The sequence below is a fragment of the Nycticebus coucang genome, chromosome 7, assembly GCF_027406575.1.
Source record: "Nycticebus coucang isolate mNycCou1 chromosome 7, mNycCou1.pri, whole genome shotgun sequence".
Lineage (NCBI taxonomy): Eukaryota > Metazoa > Chordata > Mammalia > Primates > Lorisidae > Nycticebus > Nycticebus coucang.
The window spans coordinates 137,583,655-137,606,326 of NC_069786.1; the positions used below are offsets into that span (position 1 = coordinate 137,583,655).

At 50.8% G+C, this 22,672-nt stretch overlaps 2 protein-coding genes across 4 annotated transcripts in view; both read left to right on the plus strand.

Moving 5' to 3' along the window:
• Positions 1 to 4,541, plus strand: part of ING5 (inhibitor of growth family member 5) — a 31,518-nt gene extending 26,977 nt beyond the window's left edge. The window contains exon 8 of the mRNA XM_053597263.1: positions 488 to 4,541. Coding sequence (XP_053453238.1) covers positions 488 to 530 — 43 coding nt within the window. The 3' untranslated portion in view covers positions 531 to 4,541. The remainder of the gene's footprint in view (positions 1 to 487) is intronic.
• Positions 4,542 to 7,705: 3,164 nt separating this feature from the next.
• D2HGDH (D-2-hydroxyglutarate dehydrogenase) overlaps positions 7,706 to 22,672 on the plus strand; it is a 45,890-nt gene continuing 30,923 nt past the window's right edge. The window contains exons 1-5 of one of the 3 annotated variants that reach the window (XM_053597235.1): positions 7,706 to 7,861; positions 14,733 to 15,091; positions 18,760 to 18,817; positions 20,799 to 20,938; positions 21,936 to 22,129. In XM_053597235.1, the coding sequence (XP_053453210.1) occupies positions 14,743 to 15,091; positions 18,760 to 18,817; positions 20,799 to 20,938; positions 21,936 to 22,129 (741 nt within the window). In that variant the 5' untranslated portion in view covers positions 7,706 to 7,861; positions 14,733 to 14,742. The remainder of the gene's footprint in view (positions 7,862 to 14,732; positions 15,092 to 18,759; positions 18,818 to 20,798; positions 20,939 to 21,935; positions 22,130 to 22,672) is intronic. The other 2 variants (XM_053597233.1, XM_053597236.1) reach the window with 2 other exon arrangements.

Below are 22,672 nucleotides of genomic sequence, written 5' to 3' on the forward strand. Positions count from 1 at the left end.
GGACCTGCTAGAATGTCCCCTTGTTTCATGAATGGCTGCTGTTATTCAGGACTGGTCAAGAGCAGAGCCCTGAGTCTGAGCCTTCTTGGGCCAGGGTCACCATTGAGCACTTGTGAAACACGCAGGTTCCAGGGCCCAGCTAAGAGGTGCTGGGGCCTGGGGTCTGTGGCCTGCCTGTTCCCCCATGATCTGAGCCCTTTATTACCTGACCCCACAGATGGCCACAGTGGGCAGCAGTGTCCTGGTGTCACTCAGGGAGGAGCAGTCGACTTGTACCAGGAGAGTGCTCATGTGCAAGGGCAGCTTTGCTGACTGGTGTGTGTCTGCCAGCTTCAAAGCAGATATGCCGGGCAGAGCTCTCCACGTCCTGGCTGTCCTGCTGGCAGTGCTGACTCCAGGCTGCCCACTCTGTGCTGTCCAGCAGCTCTGGGAAGCTGTAGGTGTTGTGCATGCTGGTGGGAACAATTATTGTGCTTTCTTGCCATAGGTTCTGTCCACGGTGCACCCAGGAGAAGAGGAAGAAGAAATAGAAAGAGCCGGAAGGGGAAGTTCACATGCCCCTGGTTCACGCTGCAATATTTCCTTCCATTTTAAAGCTACCTTGTTTAATTGATATTTAATAACTCAGTGGCCAGTTGTAACTTGGATGTTTCCCAAGAAACCACTGTACTCTGTACAGAGCAGTGTCTTACAGGGACTCATTACAGTGACATTATTTAAACCCCCTCCAGCACCAAGTGAGGCAGGTGCTGAGAGAGCCCTAGGGGCCTTGGGCTGCCAGACACAGCCTTGTTGGGGCAGAGGCATTTTAACCTGGTATACTGCCACCACTTTGCAGCTGGAGCCATCACCCTTTATAGTCTATGAGCAGTTTCCTAGGACTGTTGTGTGTGGCGTGGGCTCCACATGCCCTGACACCACTGTTAGCACATCTGTCACTCAGACATACGTGTGGGGTCCAGTGCCAAGACTGCCAGGTGCCCCCTGCACACTCAGCTCTGACGCGGGTTCCAGTGACCATGGACTCTCAGTGAGGACCCTTCTGACACGTGCCTGCGACAGGTGAGGGGCCCTCTCGGGAGGAGGTGGCCGCGGCTTACTGCACTGCCTTTTTACTTTGGACTCAGTCTCCCCGTCCAGGGGATTTACCTTCCAGAGTAAACAGCTCTTCATTAGCAAATGGCCTGTCAGTGACCATGACCAGCACCGTGAGAGACGCGTAACAGCTGGGCCGGGGTTCTGTTTCTCTGGGAATTCCTGACATTTTTACTGTGAAGATGAAATTACTGTAGCAGCATGAAGATTGTGGGTCTGTGTGTCTGTGAAGTGAGTCCAGTCCACTAGAGCTGACTGCACACCTGTGCTGCATGTGGCCGGGTGGCAACTTGTGTCCAGGCACTGCCATGATGCATAGGACTTGTGAATTTGTTGTGTCACAATAGTAGTTCTGGAATGAAGTTAGGAAACTAGTGTATTTTTTGTTTAATCAGCATTCACCAAACAATTTTGAATCATCTTTTTTATAGTAGGTGGGAAAAATGCATATATTTGGTCTGAAATGCACATTTGTGTGGTACCTGAAGTGTGACTTCTGAGCATCCTTAGACTCTGAAATCCCATAGCATGCGTTTAGGTTAGAAGGCTCTGTCCTTACTCCAGAAACAGAAATCTGTGAGAGAATTGAGATCTGAAATTCCCAACTTAAGAAAAGTTTCATTTTCTTTTCTTTTTCTTTTTGAGACAGAACCTCAAGCTATCGCCCTGGGTAGAGTGCTGAGGAGTCACAGCTCACAGCAACCTCAAACTCCTGGGCTTAAGCGATTCTCTTGCCTCAGCCTCCCAAGTAGCTGGGACTACAGGCACCCACCACAATGCCTGGCTGTTTTTTGGTTGTAGTTGTCATTGTTTAGCAGGCCTGGGCTGGATTCAAACCCGCCAGCTCTGGTGTATGTGGCTGGCGCCTTAACTGCTTGAGCTACAGGTGCCACCCAACTTTCATTTTCTTTATGAAGCAGGCCATTGGAATGATGGACTCATTTCCTGCTGATGGCCACATGAGTATTACTCTTCCGTTCTCTAGCATCTCACTGAGGAGAGGAAATAAATTAGAAAGGAACTTGTGAAGCCCTGTATCTTGGAGCTGCTCCCTGCAAGGAGCTGATAGTTGAGTGGTAATGAGAATGCTGGAGAATGGTCACAGGCAGAGTGGTGTCCAGGTCTGATCCTCAGCCGTGTTTAGGCCTGGAGGATGATTCTGGAATGCCTGTCCTTTCCTAGGAGTGACCGAGGGAGCAGGACTTGCTCTCAGGTGCCAGTGGGTATGTGTGGGTGGGCATGTACAGGTCTTTCTCAGGTGGCAGGTGCCAGGCAGGTATGTGGGAGGCTCAGCAGCTATTGAAGGAGTCCTTGCCAGGTTCCCAAGAGGCAATGCCTTCCTGCCACTCAGGAGGAGGAAGGCCAGGCTGGCATCAGAGTGAGCTGGCCTCACGGCTTCACACAATCCTCAGTCTCAGCTGTGGCCATGAAACTAGCAATGTGGTTCATTTATTTTTTTTTCCTTTCCTTTTTTTTTTTTTTTTTTTTTTAGAGACAGAGTCTTACTTTATCGCCCTCGGTAGAGTGTGGTGGCATCACAGCTCACAGCAACCTCCAGCTCCTGGGCTTAGGTGACTTTCTTGCCTTAGCCTCCCAAGTAGCTGGGACCACAGGTGCCCACCACAATGCCTGGCTATTTTTTTGTTGCAATTTGGCCGGGGCCGGGCTTGAACCCACCACCCTCGGTATACAGGGTCAGAGACCTACTCACTGAGCCACAGGTGCCGCCCCATTTATTTTGTTTTTTTCATAACAGCTTGTTAATATGGGTGTAATATGGTAGAAAAAATTTTCTCTTCACTCTTTACCATTTTTGTGGAGAGGGATAGGTAAGTATAGAGAGCTTGTAATGAGATGATGCTTGGAGATTCTTTAGAAGCTAATTTAGTATTTGCATTTCCCTTTGAACAATTCACACCCACTGTCATCCCTGCGAAGAAATGGTGTTCGTCAGTGTGGTTTCTGAGGCTAGTCTGTGTCACTATTGTCTGGCTCTGGTGCAAGCAGCTTCTGTCTAGTGTGCAACAGTGTATCATCCTGCTGGTCACTGTGAACTACCCAGGTACTGCTTCTGACCTTTGTTAAAGTTTCTGTGCTTATCTGTTTTTACTGTTTACCCAAATAATATGCATATGGTTTTGGAATAAACACAGAAAACATGAACAGAATGGGGAACTTCCTTGGAATGCCTTTCTCAATTGTTAGCATTGTCTGTGAGTGGAAGGACTTGGGAGCGGCCATTTAGGTGAACAAGATACATGCGACCCTTGGCCGGCTCCAGCCCTGGCCAGGACCGCAGGCCCTGCTACCTGCACTGTCCAGGCCTTACCCCCGAAGGCCTGGTGCCTCCTTGATGGGGGTGATTCAGAGTTTAGGACCAGTCCCCTAGGCCTGCCTCAGATGTGCTGGGGAGTCAGCTCATTTCTTGGGTTGAGGGGTCTTGGCTAGTCCCAGTAGGTCACTCTGCAGCTTTATTTCAGCTGAGGATGTGGCTCCTCCAGGCTGTGGGATTGACCTATAAGGGAAGGAGTGTTTTGCTCAGACACAAAATGACTTCCTTGTTCTCAGGGCTGTATTATCAGTGGTGTGAGGAAATTCTCTCGGTTTCCTGTGAGAGAAGGCAGGCTGCATTTAAAAACAAAGTTTGCTAAGCTGAATCCCTCAAATCTGCTAATGTGCTAGTGCTGCTGCTGGGACTCAGACACCAAGCCAAGATCTGTGTGACCATCTGTCCTGTGCCGGCTGGGACCCATGGCAGGTGTACCTGAGACCAGTATTGGCCAGGGCCATAGGGCTGGTGTGTCCACTAGGCCTGAGGTAGCAAGAAGGAGCTGTGTGGACCAGTGATGGTGGGAGGGTTTGCTGGGATATGGGACAGCGGCCAGCTCTGAGTCGCTACCATCCTAGTGGCTGTGCTGCGCTTGGGTTCCTGACTTGTAGTGGAGGGCCCTCAGCAGGGACTGCTCTGAGCAATAACTGGACCCGAGACCACAGAGCCAGGAGGCTGCCCTGTCATGGGACTTGGAGCTCAGGTCCCCATAGGTTAGAAAAACACAGTGAGGGATATTTATTATGGGAATTGAAGATTAAAGATTTTCCTAAACTTAATTGACAGTGACTGGTCTCCATTACCTGTGCTGAGAGGAATTTTAAAATAGGGAAAGTGGAAGAAAAGTGTTCTCACTCAGGAGAGAGTTATATGAAGTTTCTTTCTTCCTGTGTGTTTTGTGGTGTTCACCTTTAACCACATTTCATCCAAAAAGATGATGCAGCTTTAACATAAATGTTACATTTTATTTTCAAGGAATTATCTATGTTCCCTTTGTAAAGGAAAGATAATATTGTAAATCTTTTTATTAAATAATGTAAAGATGTATATCTGTATTTTTGGATCATGTTATAGATTATGGATATATTGTTTAATAAAGTATTTTTTTGAACAAACACTTGACGGTACATAATTTTGGGAAACAGGTCTAAGGTTTCATTGGCATGCTCAGTCTTGAAGTGGTGTCAGTGATTGTAGCACAAGTGTTGGGGGGCCCCACTGGCCCTGGCCTGGGTAGGACCCTCAGCCTCATCTTGGTTGGGTGCTCAGGAAGGTCAGTGGCCAGTGCTGGGTCTCCGCTATGTTGTAGCCGCAGACATTGATCCCCAAGCTCATAGGATTTGTGAAAGTCTAAGATCAAGGTGCCAGCAACACTGCTTCTTCCTGGACTGCGGACAGTGGCATTCTTTTTTTTTGAGACAGAGCCACAAGCTGTCACCCTGGATAGAGCTCACACCAACCTTCAACTCCTGGACTTTAAGTGATTCTCTTGCCTCAGCCTCCCAAGTAGCTGGAACGACAGGCGCCTGCCACAGCGCCCGACAGTGGCATTCTTGCAGTGTGCTGGCCTGGCAGAGAGGGCAGGGGAAAAGAGCTCTTATAAGAAGCTGGTCCTGTGGGATCAGGGCCCCATCCTTATGACATTTAGTTTGGGGGTTAGGCTTCCACTTAGGACTTAGTGTAAATGTAGACATACCAGGAGCTGACTGGTCCTATAAGGCATCTCCTCGAGTGGTATTAATGGGGTCCAGAGACAACATGGATACCAGAGTGGAGAGTCACAACCTCTTCCCCACTTGCCCTGTGAAAACCAATTCACGCACCCAAGTCCTTCCTGGACTCTTCTGGAGCAAATGCCCTGTGACACTGCCGCCAGCACTTGCTGTTTTCTTTCTTTTTTTTTTTTTTTTGTAGAGACAGAGTCTCACTTTATCGCCCTTGGTAGAGTGCTGTGGCGTCACACAGTTCACAGCAACCTCCAACTCCTGGGCTTAGGTGATTCTCTTGCCTCAGCCTCCCCAGTAGCCGGGACTACAGGCGCCCCGCCACAATGCCTGGCCATTTTCCTGTTGCAGTTCGGCTGAGGTTGGGTTTGAACCCACCACCTTCGGTATAGGGGGCCGGCACTTTACCGACTGAGCCACAGGTGCCGCCCAGCACTTGCTGTTTTTTTTTTGAGACCGAGTCCCATTATGTCACCCTGGGTAGAGTGCCATGGTGTCACAGCTCATAGCAACCTTCAACTCTTGGGCTTAAGCAATTCTCTTGCCTCAGCCTCTCAAATAGTTGGAATTGCAGGTGCCCGCCACAACACCTGGCTATTTTTTGTTGTAGTTGTTAATGTTTTAGCTGGCTCCGGCGGGGTTTTAACCCGCCAACTTCCATGTATGTGGCTGGCTCGGTAGCCACTGTGCTCCCTGCGCTGAGCCAGCACTTGCTGTTTTCCTCCAGACATTCTCAAGGGTCCTAGCAGCCATCTGCTAGGGTGATGGTGCCCTGGGAAAGGAAAAACCCGTTCTTGGGGGTGGCGGTTTGAGTAGGCAGTAGTCTTTGTTTATGAATTGTTACTAAATCCAGGGGTCCAAGATGCCACTGGTCTCCTAGAGTGAGGGCTGATGGTGTCATCATAAGTAGCATCTGTCTCAGTGGGTCCTCAACCCCCTCTGTGGTCACCTCTACAGTTCTCCAAAGTCCGAGTGAACGGACTACCTGCAACTGGCTCTGCCAGGTGGAAGTAGGGCCAACACGGTAGAGGCCAGTAGGAGTCTCTGGAATGGCCTTTCCCTACCAGGATGCTAATCTGAAGGCAGAATGCACCATGGACTGGGAAGACTCGCGCATGATGCGCTTGTCATGTTCTCATTTGAGTGAAGAAGCGGATTAAAGACCGAGAGGCCTGTCACTAGGGCCCGTCAGCGTTCTGGTGTGCAGCTGCCCCCCTAAGGCTCCGCGGTGCCACTTGGCAGGTGACTCCAGCACTTGGCAAAGTAACTGCACGCCTGCAGCATCACCTCGGGTCAGAGATCTTCACGCTCTAACGCGCCGGGATGCCCTCCTGTCTGCTCTGCCAGCGACCCCGGGCTGAAGGGCAAATCCTAGAGGCGCCTGGGGATGCTACAGCCTGACCGTCAGTGTTATTCTAATGATTTATCTATTTATTTTTGAGACAGAGCCTCATTTTGTCGCCTCCATAGAATGCTGTAGCATCACAGCTCACAGCAACCTCAGACTCCTGGGCTCGAGCGAGTCTCTTGTCTCAGCCTCCCAAGTAGCTGGGACTACAAGCGCCCGCCACAACGCCCGGCTATTTTCTTGTACTTGTCGCTGTTTGGCAGGCCCGGACCAGGTTTGAATCCGCCAGCCCTGATGTATGTGGCCTGCGCCCTAGCCGTTGAGCTATAGGCTCCCAGCCGGCAGGCTATTTTTATTTTTTTATTTATTTAATTTTTTTTTTTGCTGTAGTTTTTTTTTTATTGTTAAATCATAGCTGTGTACATTAGTGCAATCAAGGGGTACAATGTGCGAGATTCATATACAATCTGAAATATTCTCATCAAACTGTTCAATGTAGCCTTCATGGCATTTTCTTAGTTACTGTATGTAGGCATTTGTATTCTGCATTTAGTAAGTTTCGCCTCGGCAGGCTATTTTTAGAGACGGGGTCTTGCTCTAGCTCAGGCTGGTCTGGAACTCTTGAGCTAAGGCAATCCGACCGTCTCGGCCTCACAAGTATTTGGATTACAGGCGTGAGGCACTGAGCCCGCCCCATTCTAACGATTTAAATGAGGGCACGGGGATGGGGGAAGGCTGGAAAAGCAAAACGGGAACACCAAGGCAACCCTTAACTGAAGGTTGGGAGGCCACGGGAGGAGGGGGCTGCCTGGGCCTGAGGGCGGGAGCAACAGGGGCCCAGGGCGGGGTGAGGGCGCGCGCAACTCCTCTGAGCCCCTCCCTTGAGTCCCAGCCCCGGGCCTTTCGCGGGTTCTGCGTCTGCCTTGTGAATTTTCCCACCTGTCAGCCTCAAGGGCGGAGCACCAGGGAGCCGGAGATACCCGGGGTGGGGGGGAGAGCGGAAATTTTGGGGAGCCAGAGACCGGGGGTGCGGGTAGTGGTGGTCGCATAATAGGACCAGGGACTGGGCCTTTACCCACCGCTGCCAGTCCCAGCGTACCGCGGTGGGACCTCCGGAAAGGGTCGGCATGAGGGGTGTCCAGAACCCCCAGTGGGAGGCGCTTGACTGAGAGGCGGGGGTGCGAGTGCGCAGGCGCACGCCGCCCCGCCCCTTCCGCGGGGCAGCCAGGGGCGAGGACGCGAGTCTGAGAACTTGCGTGCAGCGTGCACTCGTGCTTCTTGTGGATACGTGCGCGCGGCCGCCCGGGTCGGGGACGCGGATCTGGGTAGTGCGCGCGGCGGTCAGGAACGCGAACTCGGTTCTGGGTATGTGTGGGTAACTGCCCCTGCCGTGTGCAATGGGCAGGGGCGTCCAGGGCGTGGCGACATGTAAAATAGTTTATTTATGTATTTTTGGAGACAGAATTCCACTATGTCACCCTCAGTGGAGTGCGTGGCGTCACAGCTCACAGCAACCTGCAGCTCTTGGGCTTAGGCAATTATCTTGCCTCAGCCTCCCAAGTAGCTGGGATTACAGGCGCCCACCACAATGCCCATTTTTGTTGCAGTTGTCGTTGTTTCAGATGGCCTGGTTTGGGTTTGAACCCGCCAACTTCGGTTTATGTGGCTGGCGCCGTGCTATGGGCGCCAAGTCATGTAAAATAATTTAAAGAGGTTTATTCTGAGCCAGAATTGAGGACCATGACCCGGAGCCACACCAAGTAGACTCCTGGTGGTGGGGTTATAGTTTGATTTATACATTTTAGGGAGACAAGAATTGGCTCACGCCTGTAATCCCAGCACTCTGGGAGGCCAAGCTTAAGGTGAGGGTTTCGAGACCAGCTAGAGCAAAAGCCAGACCCCTTCCTTACTAAAAATAGAAAAATTAGCTGGGCATTGTGGGGGCCTGTAGTCCCAGCTGCAAGGCTGAGGCAGGAGGCTCTCTTGAGCCCAAGAGTTTGAGGTTGCTGTGAGCTGTGACATGACAGCACTTGACCATAGTGAGACTGTCTCAAAAAAAAAAAAAACAAACAAAAACGGGTTCAAACCCAGCCCCGGCCAACTGCAAAAAAAAAAAAAAAAATGAGGGTGGCGCCTGTGGCTCAAAGGAGTAGGGGCGCCGTCCCCATTTGTCGGAGATGGTGGGTTCAAACCCAGCCCCGGCCAAAAATTGCAAAATAAAAGAAAAGAAAAAGAAGAAATATATATAAAATCTCATAAGGTGGCTGATAAATTGTCACTTTTGGTAGACTGCTGTGGCACCATGGCTCACAGCAACCTCAAACTCTTGATCTCAAGTGATCCTCTTGCCTCAGCCTCCCTAGTGTCTGGGACTTCGGGCGCCTGCCACAGTGCCAGGCTATATTTTAGGGATGGAGTCTCACTTTGGCTCAGGCTAGTCTTGAACTCGTGAGCTCAAGCAACCCACCTGCTTCAGCTTCCCAGAGTGCTAGGATTACAGGCCTGAGTCGCTGTCCTCAGCTGGCTGATGAATTTCTTGTTATATCTCCCTTTGTATAAAGCCCATAAGAGAACAGTCATACTCAGGAAGCTTTAAGTCTGTGGGAAGCAGGACAATTTTTTATGATTGGGATGGATTCCTATACAAAGTCTCATTAAGTATTTGTTTAGGCTTCTGTGTGCCCATACTTGCTCAGGAGTGTTTAACTAAGGGCGGCGCCTGTGGCTCAGTGAGTAGGGCACCGGCCCCATATGCCGAGGGTGGCGGGTTCAAACCCAGCCCCAGCCAAACTGCAACAAAAAAATAGCCGGGCATTGTGGCTGGCGCCTGTAGTCCCAGCTACTCGGGAGGCTGAGGCAGGAGAATCGCATAAGCCCAGGAGTTGGAGGTTGCTGTGAGCCGTGTGACGCCACGGCACTCTACCGGAGGGCAATAAAGTGAAACTCTGTCTCTATAAAAAAAAAAAAAAAAAAAAAAAGGAGTGTTTAACTAATTCCATCCCTTCCAGCCCTTATAATCTTACACACCCCCTCCTCCACAGTGATCTCTGGACCTAGAGGTAGGCTGTTCAGTAGTAGGGTGTTGGCAGTAAATAACAGGTTGGACCTGGTGGGATTCAGTAGTTTTAAATCCTGGAGATATCAAGTAAACTTGCTGTTTACTCAAAATTTGTCATAACTTTGGAAGACAAAGCAAGAGAATCAGTAATGTTTTAAACAAAAAGTCATAAAACAATTAGTTCAGTCCCTGTAATTAATTTCTATTCTTTTTTTTTTTTTTTTTGAAAGAGTCTCACTTTGTCACCCCTAGTAGAGTGTGGTGGCATCATAGCTCACAGTAACCTCAAATTCTTGGGGTAAAGTGATTCTGTTGTCTTAACCTCCCAAGTAGCTGGGACTACAGGCACCCACCACAATACCTGGCTATTTTTAGAGTTGAGATCTTGCTCTGGCTTATGCTGGTCTGGAACCTGTGTGCTAAGGCCACCTACCCGCCTTGGGCTCCCAGAGTGCTAGGATTACAGGTGTGAGCCACTGTACCCAGCCTTAATTTCTATTCTGTTTGAGGTTGATTTAGCAAAACTAAATTTAGGTATATCAGCGTTCTTTTCTTTAATTTTTTTTTTTTTTTTTTTGTAGAGACAGAGTCTCACTTTGTGGCCCTCGGTAGAGTGCCGTGGCCTCACCCAGCTCACAGCAACCTCCAACTCCTGGGCTTAAGCGATTCTCTTGCCTCAGCCTCCCGAGCAGCTGGGACTACAGGCGCCTGCCACAACGCCCGGCTATTTTTTGGTTGCAGTTTGGCCGGGGCCGGGTTTGAACCCGCCACCCTCGGTATATGGGGCCGGCGCCCTACCGACTGAGCCACAGGCGCCGCCCCTTTTCTTTAATTTTTTTATTTTTATTTTTTGAGACAATCTCTGTCACTTTGGGTAGAGTACTGTGGTGTCATAGCTCACAGAAACCTCAAACTCCTGGGTTCCAGTGTTCCTCTTGCCTCAGGCTCCGTAGTAGCTAAGACTACAGACGCCCACCACAAGGCCTGGCTAGTTTTTCTGTTTTTTAGTAGAGATGGGGTCTCTCTCTTGCTCAGGCTGGTCTTGAACTACTGAGCTCAAATGTTGGCTCCAGAAACCAAATGAGGTACCCGATGGTGTCATTCTCCTTGTCTTATCTCATTTTAAAGGAATTTTTTCCATTTTTTAAGCCAATTTAGATTAATTTTGGGAAGAAGAGACAATGTACCTTTTTAGAATACACCTCTAAATCAAAATTAGGCTCCTAAGAAAAGAACCAGCTCAGAATTAACAAAGGATTGTCAACCAAAAATGGGAGGTCTGGAGCTCAGGAGGACTTACCAGTTCTGCCAGGGGAGGAGCTTGGAGTTGGGGGCCCAAACGGGGCCATGGACCATGTTGGTACTGGGCACCAAGTTCCGGCTGCTTCTCTAGGGGTTCTAAGTCTTCTCTGAGCCTTATGTCTGGGCGCCAATCTTGTTGATGGAAAAGAAGGCAAACTCTGTAAAATAAGGAAGTTTATTTATTTATTATTTTTTTGAGACACAGTCTCACTGTGTCGCCCTCAGTAGAGTGCTGTTGTATCACTGCTCACAGCAACCTCAAACTCTGAGGCTTAAGCAATTCTCTTGCCTTAGCCTTCCAATTAGCTGGGGCTACAGGTGCCCGCCACAAGGCCCGGCTAACATTTTTTTTTTGAGACATAGTTTCACTTTGTCACCCTCAGTAGAGGGCCTTGGTGTCATAGCTGACAGCAACCTCAAACTCTTGGGCTCAAGGGATTGGCTTGCTTTAGGCTCCTGACTAGCTGGGACTACAGGTGCTCATCACAATGCCCGGCTATTTATTTTTAGAGATGGGGGTATTGATCTCAGTCTTGAACCTATGAGCTCAGGCAATCCACCCGCCTTGGCCTCCCAGAGTGCTGGGGTTATAGGCATGAGCCACCACGCCTGACCTCTAAGGAAGTTTATTCTGAGCTGAAATTAAGGATCATGACCCGGAACCATACCCAAGAAGCCTTGACCAAGTGGACTTGTGGTGGTGAGGTTACAGTTTGGTTTTATACATTTGAGAGAGACGGGTTATTGGTGAGGTCATAAATCAATATGTGGTTTGACCCCAAAAGGTGGGACATTTTGAAGAGGGGTGGGTGTAGGCTGGGTGTGGAGGGTGGGGAGTAGGTTTGGGTGGGGAATGAGGGTGGGTAGGTGGTTTGACCCAAAAAGGTGGCACATTTTGGGCTCGGTGCCCATAGCACATGTTTACGGTGCTGGCCACATGCACTGAGGCTGGTAGGTTTGAACCCAGCCCAGGCCAGCTGAACAACAATGACAACTGTAACAAAAAAATAGCCAGGTATTGTGGCGGGTGCCTGTAGTCCTAGCTACTTGGGAGGCTAAGGCAAAAGAATCACTTAAGCCCAAGAGTTTGAGGTTGCTGTGAGCTATGACGGCATGGCACTCTACTGAGGGCAACATAGTGGGACTGTGTCTCAAGGACAAAAAAAAAAAGTGGGATGTTTTAAAGGGGGTGGTGGTGGGTGGGTGGGGAATCAGGGTGAAGACAGGTTATAGGTGGGTTTAAAGATTCTTTGGCTGACAATCCGCTGAAAGAGTTAGGCTTTGTCTAAAAGACCTAGAATCAGTGAAAAGGAACACTTGAGATAAAGGAGCTGTTAATCAGAGACAAAGTCCAGACAGACCCTGGTGGTTTATTGTGATATTGAGGACCTGGAGGTAGGTCTTGCATAGCATTAGGCCTATGAATGAGCCATAGGGGACATTTCTTTTTTTTTTTTCTTTTTGTAGAAACAGAGTTTCACTTTATTGCCCTCGGTAGAGTGCCGTGGCATCACACAGCTCACAGCAACCTCCAACTCCTGGGCTTAGGCGATTCTCTTGCCTCAGCCTCCCGAGTAGCTGGAACTACAGGCGCCCGCCACAGCGCCCGGCTATTATTTGGTTGCAGTTCGGCCGGGGCTGGGTTTGAACCCACCACCCTTGGTATATGGGGCCGGCGCCTTATGGACTGAGCCACAGGCGCCGCCCGATCGGGGACATTTCTAAGGAGGGGAAGGGGGAGTGAGATGAGGCTTGTCTGATCTCCTTTCTTTTTTTTTTTTTTTGGCCGGGGCTGGGTTTGAACCGGCCACCTCCAGCACATGGGGCCGGCAGCCTACCCCTTTGAGCCACAGGTGCCACCCCGATCTCCTTTCTTATGGCTAGTGGAGCTCCTTCCCTGGAGGGGGCTGGGGTACACCATCCCAGGTGATTCAGGTGTCTGAGTGAGTTTTAGGGATCCCTTTGGCCAGGACAGGGGTCCAGTCAGATTTTATTTTAGTTCACCTGTGCACCTGCCAGGTCCCCTGGGGGAGAGGCTGTGGCACTGTGGGGTGCTGAGTTCCCTGGGGAGGGGGGGTCTGAGTCCTCTCATGGTGGGTGCTGAGTCCTTTGGGGTGGGGGATGTGCAAGATTCCCTTAGATTTTAACCTGGGGGTGGGAGTTGGGTCTCCTGATCATGGTAGCTGTGTTGGCTGACCCATTCCCTCTGACCTTTTCCGTTTTGGGCAAAATGACCCTTCGTGCTGAATTCTGTTCTTGGTGGGGGGTGCTGGCCGGCTTGCCCACTGCCTGGTCCACCTTCCTGGTGGGGGCTGTGCACTGTGCCCACTGACTTCTGGTGCTTTGGCAAGCACAGGGAGGTGGTTCGTTTCTTGGAGGTCCTTCCCCGGAGGGGGGTGGGGTACACTATCCCAGGTGATTCAGGTGTCTGAGTGCCGGGCTGGGTGGAGGCAGCCACAGAGTGTTGACCTCTCAACATTGGAGTGAGGGTTACCTGCTGTTATTTATTTATTATTTATTTGAGGCAGAGTCTCAGTCTGTCATCTTGGGTAGAGTGCTGTGGCGTCATAGCTCACAGTAGCCTCAAACTCTTGGGCTAAAGTGATCCCCCTACCTCAGTACCCACCACAACACCTGGCTATTTTTTTTTTTTTTTTTTTTTTTTTTAGAGACAGACTCTTACTTTATCACCCTCGGTAGAGTGCTGTGGCATCACAGCTTACAGCAACCTCCAACTTCTGAGCCCAAGTGATTCTCCTGCCTCAACCTCCCAAATAGCTAGCTGGGACTACAGGCACTCACCACAACACCTGGCCATCTTTTTGTTGCAATTGGCTGGGGCCGAGCTCGAACCCGTCATCCTTGGTGTATGGTGTTGGCGCCCTACTCACTGAGCCACATGCACTGCCCCACCCCCCCTTTTTTTTTTAGAGGAGCGGGGATCTTGCTCTTGCTCAGGCTGGTCTTGAACTCCTGAGCTCAGGTGATCCACCTGCCTAAGCCTCCCAGAGTGCTGGGATTATAGGCGTGAGCCACCTTGCTGGCCTGGTTACCTGCAGTTAGACCATCTATGTGCAAAATCTAGTTCCACCATGGTGGGTGGTCAGAGAAGTTTCCATTCCCTTCCTTCTTTCCCTTTTTTGTTTTTTGATTCTGCAACCATTTTTCTTTTTCTTTTTCTTTTTTGAGACACAATCTCACTATGTCACCCTTGGTAGAGTGCTGTGGCATCACAGCTCATAGCAACCTCAAACTCTTGGACTCAAGTGATTCTCTTGCCTCAGCCCCCCGAGTAGCTGGGGCCACAGGTGCCTGCCACAACGCCCAGCTATTTTTTGTTGCAGTTGTCATTGTTATTTGGCACGCCCAGGCCAGGTTCAAACCCCTAGCCCCAGTGTATGTGGCTGGTGCCCTAGCCGCTGAGCTACAGGTGCTGAATCTTGCAAACATTTTTCATACTCATAGAAGATATACTTAAAACCTGAAATTTCTCACTTTGACCATTTTTTAGTGCACAGTTTAGTAGCATCTTTCCCTTCCCTTTTAGTGCCTTAAATTCTAGTTTTGTTCCAAAGGAAAACGGTCTGAAAGAAAGTATTGCTTTTGTAAATGTGTGAAATATAACTTCTAGGAGAGACTGCACCAGCCACAGGTGTACAGGTCTGTGAATTCTCACAAGGCCAATAATGTGGGTTTACCACACTGTGGTTAGGGGCCGGGTCCCCTATGCCTCTCCAGCCTGGCAGCCTGGAAGCTGTGTTATGCTCTGGACGTTGTGTAGGTGGCCAGTAGGTGCCGCCCTGGCCGTGTGGGGGCTCTCCCTGGCTGTGGTGTCCTCAGTGCCCCAGAGCCTGCAGTGCAATCATTCATTTTTAGGCTAAGAGTGATGGTGCCTCATCGGGTGTCCAGTTGGCTGTGGTGGCTCTTCAAGGCCTCTCCAGGATGGGGGCAGACAGCCGGTACTCTCAGAGCCTGGGTGGAGCCAAGAAGATGGCCTGGCAGCTCTCGGGGGGCTGGGGTGGCCAGCCCCCTGGCCCAAAGAGGCTGCTCCTCAACATCTTCCCACCCCCCTGCGGTGGCGCTGAGCCAGGAGCGCTATGCTGTGCAGCGGCTTCCATTCTCCACTGTGTCTGAGGAGGACCTGGCTACCTTTGAACGCATCATGCCCGGCAGGGTCACCACAGACCCAGAGGAACTGGAGGGTCACAACGTGGACTGGCTGAGGATGCATCGCGGTGAGTAAGGGTCTGTCCACACTGCACCATCAGAGGGTTTGAGGAGTGGCTGTGTGGGGCTGGGGGTGTAGTTTCCTCCCCTGTGTGCCTTTTCATGACCCCTTGAGGTGGTGACTTTAGAGAGTTCTGGACAAAGTCTACAGAAGTTTGCTGGTGGTGACGCTTGTGGTGGCTGTCCTGAGCGGCGCGCGCGTTCTTAACTACTACGATCTTTTCAGCTCCGTATCATCCTCAGTCTGTTGTAACAAATGACCACAGGCTGGGGGGCTTAAACAACAGAAATTTATGCTCCAGAACTAGCTGGGCACTGGGCGGTGCCTGTGGCTCAAAGGAGTAGGGCACTGGCCCCATATGCTGGAGGTGGCAGGTTCAGACCCAACCCCGGCCAAATACTGCAAAAAAAAAAAAAAAAGGCTGGGTGTTGTGGTGAGCGCCTGTAGTCCCAGATACTTGGGAGGTGGAGGCAGGAGAATTGCTTGAGCCCAGGAGTTGGAGGTTGCTGTGAGCTGTGATGCTACAGTATTCTACTCAGGGTGACAGCTTGAGGCTCTGTCTCAAAAAAACAACAACAACAAAACAATAGGTGGTTGAGACTGGGGGAGTGTTGGCTCACGGCTGTGATCCCAGCTCCTTAGGACGCCAAGGCAGCAGGATCCCTTGAGCTTAGGAGTTCGAGACCATTCTGAGCAATAATGAGACCCCGTGTCCACTAAAAACAGAAAAACTAGCGTGGCTTTGTAGCAGGTGCCTAGAGTCCCCAGCTACTTGGGAAGCTGAGGCCCAGAGGATTGCTCAAGTCCAAAAGTTTGAGGTTACTGTGAGCTGTGATGTCAGAGCACCCTACTGGGGGCAACAAAGTGAGACTCTATCTAAAAACAAAAAATAAATAAATAAAAAGCAAGTGGTGACCGAGTGTGATGGCTTGTTCTGTAATCCTAGCACTGAGGAAGGCTGATGCATCAGGATCCCTTCAGCTCAGGAGTTTGAGACCAGACTGAGCAAGAATGAGACCTTATCTCCACTAAAAATAGAAAAACTAAGCTTGGCGCCCATAGATATCTCAGTGGTTAGGGCACTCACTGGCCACATACACCAGGGCTGGCGGGTTCAAACCCAGCCCGGGATTGCTAAGCAATAATGACAGCTGCAACAACAACAAAAAATAGCCAGGCATTGTGGCTGGTGCCTGTAGTCCCAGCTACTTGGGAGGCTGAGGCAGGAGAATCACTTTAGCCCAAGAGTTTGAGGTTGCTGTGAGCTGTGACACCACGGCACTACAAAGGGCGACATAGTGAAACTCTGTCTCAAGAAAAAGCAGGTGGGACACACTGACTGGATACGCGTCTTGGAACATAGTTTGCTGACCCCTGACATAAGTGGATACAGAGATCCTGGGAGTATAGCAGAGAGTATGGGAGAGTGGCAGTGAAGGGACGATGGATGGGTCTATTGGTACCCTGGCAAAGACCTTGATTGTGGGGCAAGGAGGGAACCTGCTGCACCCTAAGACCAGTGGTACCTATAGTGAGGGACAGGACCCAGTTGCCCCAGAGAGGTGCAGGGAAGCAAAGACCAGTGGAATAAGGACAAGGTGGGAAGGCCCAGAAGCTAAGGAGAGTGCTGTGGCAGGAGTCTCAGTGGCAGAGTGCTGGGGCGGAGCAGGGCATGCCAGCAGGGCCAGACTGCAATTCTCTGGAGGGTGAGGCACTTGGAGTGTGGGGAGGGGTGCCTTTGTGTTGTCACAAACAGCAGGTGGGGCCAAGGGTACTCAGTGTGCTGGGGTGGGAAGGCACTTCATGCCTGGTGCCCTGCGGGAAAGTACCAGGAGAATGCCAGTTTGGTGGGCAGGGCAGGCCGCCTGCATGGGGCTGGTCTCCTCCTGCCAGGCAGCTCTGGCTCTTTTTTTTTATTGGGTAGAGTGCTGTGGAGTCACAGCTCACAGCTCCAACTCCTGGGCTTAAGCAATTCTCTTGCTTCAGCCTCCCGAATAGCTGGGACTACAGGCGCCCGCCACATCGCCCGGCTATTTTTTGGTTGTAGTTGTCATTGTTTGGCAGGTCCAGGCCGGATTCAAATCTGCCAGCTCTGGTATATGTGGCTGGTGCCTTAGCTGTTTGAGCTACAGGTGCCACCAGGCTCTTTTTTTTTTTTTTTTTCTCACTATGAGTCTCATAGAGTCTCACTATGTTGCCCTGGGTAGAGTACTGTGGCATCACAGCTCACAGCAACCTCAAACTCTTGGACTTAAGCAAGTCTCTTGCCTTAGCCTCACAAGTAGCTGAGACTACAGGTGCCCACCACAATGCCTGTCTATTTTTTGTTGCAGTTGTCGTTGTTTAGCTGGCCCGGGCTGGGTTTGAACCCACCACCCTTGGTGTATGTGGCTGGCGCCATAGCCACAGTGCTATGGGTCCCGAGCCAGCTCTAACTCTTTTAGCTACTCTTCCTCCAGTTCCTTAATTTGCTTCCCTGATGCAAGTCACACTTTTTGGGAACCCTGGTCTTGGTGGGAACTCTGGCACGAACAGTTTAGAAGCTTCCCTGAGTTGAAAGCTCAGTCTTTCCCCAAGAGCCTTGTGCTCTGTGCTTATTCAGGATGACTGGATGAAGTGTGGTCGACAAACTGCTTAGGCTGAGAGGGCCCTGCCACAGCCTAGACAACCCTCTGAAAAAAATTGATGAAATAAGAAGAGGCTTTTAGAGTCAAAAAAGCTAGAAACCACAGATTGAATGTTAGAACTCCATAAAGAGCAAGGAGAGAGTATCTGTGAACCTTTCTGCGTCCTTGTCACCTGTGAAAGGCCTCTCTAAGAATACAGAAGATAGAAACTTTGTCATCTTGGGGTGGTGGTGGTTTGTGATGCAATACCTAGCTCAGGGTGCTCCCACTACCCACATCTGAGCATGAAATACATAATGGCAGCAAAGACTTATAACCCAGTGGATGAAATGAGAGTCTATGAGCTGAAACTGATATGAATAAATAGTTAAATAATTAAGTCAGAGCCAGAGAAAAGCCCTTTTTACAGCAAAAAGTTAACTCATAAATGATGGTGGGTGGATAGATTCAGAAAAAGTCACCACTTAGCAACCATTGTAATAATTGATTCAGGCAGATAATTAACAAATGCTAAAATTAATTGGTGAGTTTTGAGGAACAATAGGGTATTTACATAGTCTCAAAGTGTCTCCCCATGAGATACTTATTAACTGCAAAGGGAAATACAGTAACTATGCAGTGGAGTGGCCTGGCAGGCAGTCATCCCTTCACAAAGACTAGAGCCAACCTTGCCACTGATGGGATTAGTGGATGTAGGAGCCTCTGTGGCTGCAGGTCCATGGATTGCAGCCAAGGGCCCAGCCACACCAACCACTGTACACTATCTCCAATACCTCCCACCAGCATGTAACTTGGGACCCATTTTTAACATCTTGCCCACCAGCCTTGGTGCATGTGGCTGGTGCCATAACCACTGTGCTACAGGCACCAAGCCAACATCTTGCTCTTATATTTGAGGAGTTGTGGACCTACTGATAACTGGTGCAGGTCACCTCACTGAAGAAGACAAGAAAGTGTCTGCAAAGAGCATTCATTCAGGCAGGAATTCTTTCAGGTGATTCTAGCTTGAATCTTTCTTCTCACTGACTGGGGCTCTTTTCTGTTGCAGGCTGTAGCAAGGTGCTGCTGAGGCCCAGGACAGCACAGGAGGTGTCTCACATTCTCAGGTGAGGTGATGGTGCAGCAGCTCCCTGCCTGCTTTGCATCTTTCATGAGTCATTTCCTCATGAAGCCCGTTGGCAACAGGTGGGATATCACTCAGTATTTTCTCTGTGTGTAGGTGTGTTCTTCTAAAATGTTACCATGTTGTATCTGTGAAGTTGTAGTTATTTCCACCCAATTTGGTGATGCCCACACCTATTTTTTTGTTTGTTTTGGGGAGTCAGTCTCACTTTGTCACCGTCTCTTGTCAGTGGAGTGCCATGGCATTATAGCTCACAGCAACCTCAAACTCCTGGGCGCAAGCGATTATCTTGCCTCAGCCTCCTGAGTAGCTGGGACTACATGTGCCTACCACAACACCAGGCTTTTTTTTTTTTTTTTTGAGACAGAGTCTCACTATGTCACTCTCAGTAGATTGCTGTGGCATCACAGCTCATAGCAACCTCAAAGTCTTGGTCTTCAGTGATTCTCTTGCCTCAGCCTCCCAAGTAGCTAGGACTATAGGCACCCACCACAATGCCCAGCTATTTTTTGGTTGTAATTGTCATTATTGTTTGTCAGGCCCCGGCTGGATTCGAATCTATCAGCTCTGGTATATGTGGCTTACGCCCTACCTGCTGAGCTATAGGTGCCAAACCATCAGGCTATTCTTTTTTTTTTTTTTTTGGAGACAGAGCCTCAAGCTATGGCCCTGGGTAGAGTGCCATGGCGTCACAGCTTACAGCAACCTCTAACTCCTGGGCTTAAGTGATTCTCTTGCCTCAGCTTCCCGAGTAGCTGGGACTACAGGCACCCACCACAACATCCAGCTATTTTTTGGTTGTAGTTGTCATTGTTTGGCAGGCCCTGGCTGGATTCAAACCTGCCAGCTCTGGTGTATGTGGCTGGCACCTTATCCGCTTGAGCTAAAGGTGCCACCCCACCAGGCTATGTTTTTTAGAGACAGGATCTCTCTTTTTTTTTTTTTTTTTTTGTACAGACAGAGTCTCACTTTATGGCCCTCAGTAGAGTGCCATGGCATCACACAGCTCACAGCAACCTCCAACTCCTGGGCTTAAGCGATTCTCTTGCCTCAGCCTCCCAAGTAGCTGGGACTACAGGCACCCGCCACAACGCCCAGCTATTTTTTGGTTGCAGTTCAGCCGGGGCCGGGTTTGAACCCACCACCCTAGGTATATGGGGCTGGCGCCTTACCACCTGAGCCACAGGCGCTGCCCGAGACAGGATCTCTCTTTTGTTAGACTGGTCTTGAACTCCTGAGCTCAAGGGATCCTCTCGCCTGGGCCTCCCAGAGTGCTGGGATTACATGTGTGAATCACCAGGCCTGGCCCCACACCTATTTTTAATGCATGGAAGGTGTTCACCACATGAATACTATTTACCAGTCCCCCAAAGTTGCACATGGGGACGGTCTCCAGTTACATCATGGTAAGTTGTGCTTTTGGATATCGTTTGTAGCAAACTGGGGTACATTCACAGTTGCTCTATCAGGATCCATCCCTGGGGTCTGCCCCTCCCAGGGCTTATTGGAGACATGTGGGAAAATGGCCCCTCTGGGGTAGGGAGCTCCAGTTTCTCCAGACCCCTACCTATCAGGTGTCCTCCTTGTTTTAGGTCTTTGTAAAAGTGGAACCTGGTTGAAGAGGAGGCACCTTCGATGATTTTGGCCCATATCTGAGGGATGCTGGGCCAAGGACCAGGGAACACAGTGGGGGAGTAAGGAGAGTGGAGGTGGTGGGAGGCACAAGCTGGACCCTCTGCAAGTACCATTTGGACACAGAGGACCACAGCTGGGCACTTAGGACTTCCTGCCCTAGGATCTTAGAATCTGGCCTCCTCAGCATCTCTCACATATGGGCCAGGGCAGGGCAGTCCAGTTTGGAGGTGGGCAGGCTGTGAAGAGGAGGCAGGATTTGGGGGCCAGGCCTGGGTCCTGCAGTGTGGGAGTGAGGACAGGGCCCTGACGTCCTACTGTACTTGGCCCAGGCACTGCCACGAGAGGAACCTGGCTGTGAACCCACAGGGGGGAAACACAGGCATGGTGGGGGGCAGTGTCCCTGTCTTTGACGAGATCATCCTCTCCACTGCCCTCATGAACCAGGTCGTCAGCTTCAACAGTGTGTCTGGTAAGCCTGTGCTGCCCATCAGGGCCACAGTGGGTCCCTCCAGTTGTCAGTTGGAATTTTCCTTCCTTGTCAGCCACTGGGACTATGCTGGAGGGTTGGGGCTGCCCTGGGCTGGGAAAGAGCCAGTCCTGCCCTGCCACGCCCCTATGGATGTGTTTGCCGTGTGGTCACCAATGTGACGTATCCTGTGGGTCTGCTCCTGTCCTTTTCCAATTCCAGCCCTCTCTGGAGGTGTAGGAGGCAGGTGAAGAGTGTGGAAGGACCCAAGGTCTCACAGATGGACCCATGCATCAGGGCCTTTGCCCGGGAGCAGGGCTTCTCTAACGCAGCCTGGGCACTGGGTCCCTGGTTATTCTCTGTGGTCAGGGTGCCTGGGCACTATAGAGTGTTGAGCAGCATCTTTGACCCCTACCCAACAGATGCCAGGTGCATCCCCAACCCAAAATGTCCCCAGACTTTGTCAGGTGTGCCTGAGGGGCAGGTCACCCCAGTGGAGACTTGCGGTTGTACAGCCAGCTCCCTTCTACTTCCATAGTGTGGGGGGGTTTTCTTTTTTTCTTTTTTTTTTTTTTTGGTAGAGACAGAGTCTTACTTTATGGCCCTCGGTAGAGTGCCGTGGCCTCACACAGCTCACAGCAACCTCCAACTCCTGGGCTTAAGCAATTCTCTTGCCTCAGCCTCCTGAGTAGCTGGGACTACAGGCGCCCGCCACAATGCCCAGCTATTTTTTTGGTTGCAGTTTGGCCGGGGCCGGGTTTGAACCCGCCACCCTCGGTATATGGGGCCGGCGCCTTACCGACTGAGCCACAGGCGCTGCCCGGGGGTTTCCTTGTTTTCTTGTCTTGCTCGTTTTCTTCACTGTTGTAATCATAGAATAACTCTAGGTCTGTATGGTCTTACTGGGAAGACCTGGGAAGGGGATGCCTCTTCTCCTTGGCCCAGGCTCTGAGGCTGATGTTCTTTCCCAGTGGCTGAGTGGCTCTCGTTGTGTCTGCAGGGATCCTGGTGTGCCAGGCGGGCTGTGTGCTGGAGGAGCTGAGCCGCTACGTGGAAGAGCGGGACTTCATCATGCCACTGGACTTAGGAGCCAAGGGCAGCTGTCACATTGGGGGAAATGTGGCAACCAATGCAGGTGGCCTTCGGTTTCTTCGATACGGCTCTCTGCATGGGACAGTCCTGGGCCTGGAAGTGGTGAGCCTTGGAGATGTTGGTTCCCAGTGTAGCAGCCCTGAGGACAAGCAGGTTCCCACGTCATTGGGAGGTGCCACAGGACAGTGATGGTGCGTCTGCCACCTCTCTGTCCATAAAGGATGCTGCAGGGGTGCGACACACCAGCAGCCACTTCCGTCCTGGGCCGGGGCCTAGCAGCCCACTGGCGGGATGATGGACACAAGGCCAATTCAGTATGGAGTTAGAGCATTTTGGCTCCTGCTGAGCCTCACATCTCAACACCTTCCTAAGGGCAGAGCTTCCTGGCTCACCACCCATTGGATAGAGCAGATGCAGAGTCCTGTTTTCTTCCATCTGATAAACCATGATGTTCCAGTAGCTTTGTTTTCTGGCTGGCTGCTGGTTATTTTTACTGTAGGTCATGTCCTGGTATTCGCAAACTATACTGCTGAGCCTCTACCCAGAAATACTAGCAGACAAGACTCAGGCAGACCTACAGCGAGGAAGTGTGAAGCCTTTACAGCTGAGGGGTCCTGAGGCAGGTTGGCCGTGGGGCAGTGTGGC